This window comes from Loa loa (genome assembly GCF_000183805.2).
Source record: "Loa loa unplaced genomic scaffold supercont3.471, whole genome shotgun sequence".
NCBI classification, from domain to species: domain Eukaryota; kingdom Metazoa; phylum Nematoda; class Chromadorea; order Rhabditida; family Onchocercidae; genus Loa; species Loa loa.
Window position 1 is genome coordinate 22555 of NW_018108651.1, and position 7698 is coordinate 30252.

General features: G+C 29.8%; 1 protein-coding gene across 1 annotated transcript; it reads left to right on the forward strand.

The window, feature by feature from the left end:
* Positions 1 to 396: 396 nt before the first annotated feature.
* Positions 397 to 4075, forward strand: LOAG_10890 (fatty acid desaturase; the record flags this gene model as incomplete). The annotated part of the gene is made up of 9 exons (XM_020448253.1): positions 397 to 551; positions 674 to 795; positions 1265 to 1389; positions 1913 to 2006; positions 2148 to 2281; positions 2495 to 2685; positions 2935 to 3028; positions 3155 to 3352; positions 3643 to 4075. The coding sequence occupies 9 exons, from the start codon at positions 397 to 399 to the stop codon at positions 3685 to 3687; spliced, it is 1158 nt and encodes a 385-aa protein (XP_020301587.1). The 3' UTR covers positions 3688 to 4075.
* Between the last annotated feature and the right edge of the window lie 3623 nt (positions 4076 to 7698).

Below are 7698 nucleotides of genomic sequence, written 5' to 3' on the forward strand. Positions count from 1 at the left end.
TTAGATAATTGTTGGTCGCATCCTCGAAGGAAATACTGCAATGATAAAATGTGATGCTTTCAATTGATTGCCAACCTACGTAGAAGTACAGTGGAATGAGTCAAGTGTCGTACTTTGCTAGAGGATTGTTACCAAAAGATGGCTCATCTAAAATTAACAGTTTAAACGTTTAAGGGATTGGACAGGAGGCCAAAATTTCTGCTTCAAAAGTTTCAACTTCACATTGTGGTTTTACAAAATATCATGGACTGCTCGATATTACATAATTTTGAAATTCGATGGATTTATCAGATTTTAAAATCAGAATAATGCTAGCTGTGTAGCAGAATCGGCGTAATAAAATCGGAGGAATGTGGATTGGGGATTGAGGACGATGTTAATATAGGCAGTTATTTGATGTCGTTATTTGTGTTCGATGCACCTTATTTAAAAGAAAAAGTTACTTTTAAAGATAGTTTTGAAGATCTCATCGAAGGCGAGTTATTGGTGATGCATGGGGCTGATTTGGAAGATTTTAGTTGGTCTTATACGGAGGAACCACATGCAAGCAGGTGAGTCTGTTGATTTGAAATTTTGGTTTAAAATTAAATCTGAAGCTGGGCTGTGGACGAAAACGTACGAATAGTTTTGAGTATTTTCCAAGACGATGTGATACCTCTACAAATTCCTTCAGACGAAATGAGATAATCCAGAAGTATCCGGAAATCAAAAAATATTTCGGTATCGATCCGTCATTCAAGTATGTCGTCGTAGCGATGGTTTTCGCACAGTTCAGCATTGCTTGGCTTTTGCGAGGTATATTTATAATTAGATCAATTTCATCTAATTTTAATTCGAAAATGATTCAAATGAGATGATTATTCGCAAGTTTTTATCAGATGATAAGAAAGGATATAACCAGTTGCCCTCTTACATTTATAAGAAATCCGAATTAGAGTTGTTATGAATACGTTGTCGACTATAATTTGATAAAGTGATGTAGTTTTAAGGTGTTATGCTTCATTTTAATATTTGATGGCTTGTGAGGCATATCCCAGGATGCTAGAAATTCACTTCTCCTGTATGTACAGAAGGTAGATCACTGAGCAGAACAGCAAGCAGCAAATGTGAGATCTAAATACGTCAGAAAAGTGATAATATTTCAGAACTTTCACACTCGTATTTAAAAATATAACGTATTGCTATACAGATTGTTAGGGCCTTACAAATATTCCATATAGTTCATTTACGCTTTGTTCGTGAAAGACGTGTCAACTTTTCACAGATTCGGATTGGTTATTAATTTGTTTGCAAGCATATTTTACTGGTGGTACCATTGGACATTCACTTACATTAGCCGTTCATGAAATATCCCATAATATGGCATTCGGTTGTGCTCAACCCCTTGCGGTTTGTTTCATTTTGCTTTTGCTACAGAAAAAGCAACTGTGACGTGGAAATTTTTTGTTCAGGTGATTTAGTTGAGTTTAGAGTGTACAATTTTTTACTGGTCTGTAATGAGTCTTAGTTACCTAGTTCTTAATCTAGAACCGCAAAGAGTACATATTAAAATAGAATGTGAAAAAGAAAGTAATCGCAGTCTTTCCGCTGAATCTTTGTAAGGGAATGATCTGTTACGTTATAAAATTTTTATAATATTTCAATGAGGGTAATGAAGAAAGGAGGACAAAGAGGGGAAAGAAATACATGCAGTGGTTTGAAGAGAATATGGTTGGCTTAGCAGACATAGCTTTCCGTCTCTTGTGGTATCACTTTCGTGCTATATGACAAACGATAAGACATATTTCGCGGGAACCTTCGTTCTTGGCAAGAACTGAGAAGTAACTCAAGGTTGGCAACTGGTAGAATAATGAAACTTACTGATTCTATTCCAGACTATTTTCAAGTTTTTAAATTATGCCGATTATTTAAGAACCGCTTGTTTGGATGTATTGCTAATCTACCGATGATGGTACCTATGTCGGTTTCCTTTAAGAAGTATCATTTGGAGCACCATCGCTACATGGGTGATACTTTTTATAATAGCATCGTGGAATATTTACATTTGTATTTTAATTGTACTTCTAAATACAAAGTTTCAAATACAAATTCTTCAGATTTTTGTATAACCGAAAAAGCGTTATTTTTGGAACAGTTCAGTTTTTCAGGTGAAGACGTATTGGATACTGATATACCGACGAATTTTGAAGCACGATACTTCCGCCGTACTTTGGGGAAATTGTTATGGGTCTTTCTCCAGCCGTTCTTCTATGCTTCAAGACCATTTCTTATTTATCCAAAAGTTCGTCAGACATGGTTTTAGATCTTTCGTCTTACGAATACTATTCGGTGTTTGATGGAAAGAGCAAAGTGATATATATATATATATATATATTTATCTTGAGAACCAGTTACATATGCCTCAGCGAATTTGTTTATTACTATTATTTCGTCATTATTTTGCTATTAGTATCAGCATTGTTTCACTTCTTTGTTCAAACTTTCAAATTTTCAGGCCATCACAGATTTAGAAATCCTAAATGCTCTACTTCAAATTTACACTGATTATATCGTTATCAGTTTTTTCGGTTGGAAAGCTTTTGCATATCTGTTGGGCGGGTTTTTCGTTGGATCGGGTATTCATCCACTTGCTAGTCATTATATTTCTGATCACTATGTTTTCAATCCTGGACAGGAAACATACAGGTAAGTCAAATGTAATAATTTTTGTGGTCAATGAGAAAAATAATATGGGAATTTTCATTAGTAACTAGCAAATATCGCTTTTGTACAAGAAAAAGGGTCCTTTTTTTTTTTGTTCAAGCGATATTTGTTCAGTCTTGCAATCCTTTTTCATTCCTTGCTTTTCATGGTCATCCTTTGCTCGGTATATCCGCTTCCTGTATCTTTTGTTCATCTGTTAGTATGGGTGTTATTCAGTACTGTATTCTTTAGTTATTATGGACCGATAAACTTAGTAACATTTAACGTTGGTTATCATATTGAACATCATGATTTCCCATATGTATGTGGCAGTAACCTTCCGAAGGTTCGTTGTTCCTTATCTTTTTTTTGTGTATATGTTTTGTTTTCAGAGATCAGAATACTTGTTTAGAGGTTCATTTTATTATCGAGATCAGTTTTTTTTTTTCTTTTTAAATACATGAATTTACAGATTAGAGCCTTAGCTCCGGAGTATTACAAAGGTTACATGGTGCATTCAAGTTGGATTTACATGATGTACGATTTCATTACAAATCCAAAAATGTCTTTACATTCCCGAACCAAGCGAAAGACGGCAAAACCAACGGATGTACACTTTTTCGATATTGGACCAAATACTTCCTGTTTCATCTATAAGTTCTTCTCATCTGTAAGCTACTTTCTGCTAAAATGTGGTTAAAATAATTTCAAATACTGTGGTTGATTTCAGAGGTATAATTTGAAATTTTGACCCAACCGACATATTCTACCACGATGTGTAACATTCACTGCATAACTGCTGTTGTAGTCTGAAGAGGATATATTCAGGGAATCTTAGAAGAAATTTGCATAGTGTCCGGTCATTCGGACCGTAAGGCTTGATGGGATTAAAATATTACAACGAAATTTCATCTATGTTATCGCTATCTTAATTTGCAAATAAAAATGATCTATTTTCAGTTACTCAGAGCAAGACTGTTTCTGTTAAAAGATAAAACGGGCTGATTTTCTTTGAATCAGGAGGTTGTATCGGTTTATCAGTAATTTATCGACATTATTTCTTATTCGATTTTCTTACGGTTCATCCACCGTATGCATAATGATGTTTTTTATACGGTACTGCCTGTTTCATCAGTTTTGTCCTTTGCTATTTTTTGCTCATTCATATTTATAATTAACTTTTTCTAAGCTGTGGAGGAAATCATTCATTAACTTGTGAAATTTCAACATTCAAATTGTAATAATCGCGTTTTATTGTATTGTTGTTATATTCTATATTTCTCGCCTTATCTTGCATTTTAGTCTTGTATCTTACATTCGGTAACTCACAAAAATAAGGCTCCAAGGAGGGAGAGAAGGGAGCTGAAAGGTTTTTAAAATATTCCACTGTCAGGAGGAGTCATATACCATGTTAGTTTGATACTGGACACTGATTGAGCACTTTCAATTGAAAGGAAAGAAAGAAGTGTTTTTAAATGTCGGGAGGAAAAATTAGGACACGGGAAACATCAAAAATACGAATGTATAATTTAGATTTAACGGCGTGAGATCGTCTAAATTTAATTTCTAAAACATTTTATTAAATTCAGTGCTATAATGTAGATACGAAGGCGGCTCGAAAGTTGGATTTTGAGGCGAGCTATAACGTTTCCAGGAAACGGCGCCACTCTCCTGTAGTTTTTTTTCCTTCCTCGATAAATTGGTTTTGCATATTATTCAATTGATTGGATTCAGGTCAACTGTGGGTTGTTTCCTTGGTCACTATATTCTGTTTTCATACTCGTACCTTAACGTCCGAAACTGTTCTCATCATTACATCAAAAGTGAAATGTTAATTGCAACATCATTTAAATTAATTTTTTCGGTGGTAAATAGGTTTTTCCTATTTTAGCTATTTTACTACGAATAAAAACGTCCAGGGAATGCAAATAATGTATTTAAACAGTTTAAAAACGGTTTATATATGGAATTATAAAATGTACATATATGCATGCAAAATGTGGATGTAAAGTAGTGGTTCTCAACTGGTGATCCACGAGTAGTGTCGGCATGGTAAATAGAAAACAGGCGGGGGGGCTGTTCTTATCAGTATTTGATAAACTAATAACACATCCAAAGTTTTGGTCAAAATTTTACCCTCAAATTGGTAGGATTTGCTATTTTTCAACTTTATAGGTCCCTGCTACAAATGAAAAAGCCATAATGAATCCCTAGTCAGGAGTGGGAATCACTCACGTAAAGGATATGTGTAAATGCGGGTTAATCAAAACTCCTAATGTTAATTACACCGTATACATATGCTAGTACTACAAGGATTTGAATATTGTTATCATGCTATTCGTCCATTTTGTCATTATGTGGGGAAACTGATTGCTTTGCGGATGTTTGAAAGCATAATATTCGCCTATTGGAAACAATGAAAATATTATTTTCATTAATGATCAACGTAAACATACTTATCCAAATATAATGCAAAAGATTAGCAATTATATGGAGGAAGCAATAATTATTCTTATTATATCAAAGTATTGTTATTATTGTTATCGTCTATCAAATAATTTGAGCAGTAAAGCTAAACGCTTTATTGTTTGGTTAATAATTAAATTTTAAATATATGTTAGAAATTAAATTTTAAAAATATGCTACAAAAATTATTTACTTGAAAGAAAATGACAAAAAAAAAAAAGAAAAGATGAATGGTTTTATTTGACAAAATTATGCTGTAATTGAAGGATAAAATGTAATAAAAATGTTTTTTTTTCTTGATTGTTAGTTGATGCATAAATTTTGGAATGTTTCTATTACATTTACAAAATTGGTCTTTTTTTTTCACTTTTTTTTCGTCCTTATTTGCTTGGTGGCAAAAAATATCAGCAAATATCATTTATCCTGTTCATCTATAGTGATTAAAATTATCAAATTATCTGGGGATAGTTGCAATTAGCTAAATTAATGCTCAGTTAAATTGATGAATAAAAAAATACCACTGATTTTATTTCATGTTTGTTGATTAATTTTAGTGATTGATTTAAGAAATATTTGGTAATTCTCCATTTAACAATCTGTTGAATTGAATTGGCTGAATTAATAATGTAGCAGAATTGATTTGAGGACTGTAGACAAGATTTGATTTAATTCATTAAATAGTTTCATTTAATTAAAATATGCTTTTGAGAAGATGATTTCATCATTATCATTCCTCCGATTACATTTCCATTAGTTTAAAAAAGAAAAAAAAAATCGATTCCTTATTAGTTTAAAAAAAGCGAAACATTTTGAATATATACGACTACGTATTATCTTTTCATATTTTGAAAAAAAATTTTGCTATCATCGGGGAATAATTTTCAATAAGTATTTTTGAATTTTACTAATAGTTCTTTCAAAAAAAAGAAAAAAAAACTGGTAAGACATGATAATGATATTGTTTAATAATATTATCGATGATATTAAATCTTACTCTAATTGAGGAATTTAAAATATTTAGGTGGATGAAGTGGGCATTTTAAATTGTTAAAACCAATAAAAATAATTTGTAAAATGAAGAAAAATGAAGGATGAGATGATGTAATAGTTTTTAATTAATTAAGTCAATATACGAATACTTGACTAATTAATGTGATGAAAAAAAAGTATCTTTTAAATCCCTAAGTGTTAATCTTGGATTTTTTTTTTTTTTTCCATTTTTCCACATGTATCAATGAGGATTATTATGCTTTACCAATAATAATATATTAAATAAAGTTTTTTTTTCTTCAAAAAAATTTTCAACACACTTATTTTATAGTAATTAACATATCATCTAATTAAGTTTAAATTTTAACCAAAGTTGTCAACTACTTTTTTTGAAAAGAATTCTCAAAAAATAAAAAAATGCGAAACACTATGTACATATAAATAAGGAAAAGTATGAATTGCTATCATTTTGATAGTAAGTGATATAATTTAAAGGATTGAAATAAAAATGAAAAATAAGAATATGCCGCAAACAATTTGATCCATTAGTGAAATGATCCTACTAATATATTGTCATTAATGTAATTGCAGATAGCAAAAATCTGAGGGGGGGGGGAAAAAAAAAGCAGAAATTAATTTAGATGATATCATTTTCATTTACTGGTTATACGAAATTTCACTAAATATCATTGGATGAAATGAATATAAATATCCTCTTACCATATACATTTGATATCAGTTTCAAAATTTTTCAAATATTCTGACAATTCAACGGATAATCTTCCATTCAGATATTATCAGTAATTATTATCACAAATATATGAAATATGATAATAGGTGTAACGTTCGTTCATTCCAACTAAAATTATCTTTTCTAAAATTGCACAAAAGTTTTAATCATTCCCATCTTCCTTATCTTTTTCTTTTCCTTTTTTTTTTTTTTTTGCATCGATAATTGTAGTTTATTAAAATTTCATTCTGGATTTTGGCCATTTAGTTTAACCATTTTCAAACTATCACATTTTGAAAAACAAGCGAAAAAAAAAATTGAGATTGAATTAAGAGGCTTCATTAATTTTCATTTTCTTAACTCACCAAGACTTTACTTAACTATTTTTAACAATAACAGATAAGTGAGGAACATTTGCTATTAATGGATTGTACAAATGGAAAAGTTTTATCAAAGTTGAACGAATTGTTTGACAAGTTTCTTTCATTTCTGCCAGTAATATTTTGTTTGTTTGTTTGTTTGTTTATTTGTTGTTGATGTCACTGCTGTTATTATTATTATTATTATTATTATTATTATTATTATTATTATTATTATTATTATTATTATTATTATTATTATTATTATTATTATTATTATTATTATTATTATTATTATTATTATTATTATTATTATTATTATTATTATTATTATTTATTATTATTATTATTATTATTATTATTATTATTATTATTATTATTATTATTATTATTATTATTATTATTATTATTATTATTATTATTATTATTATTATTATTATTATTATTATTATTATTATTATTATTATTATT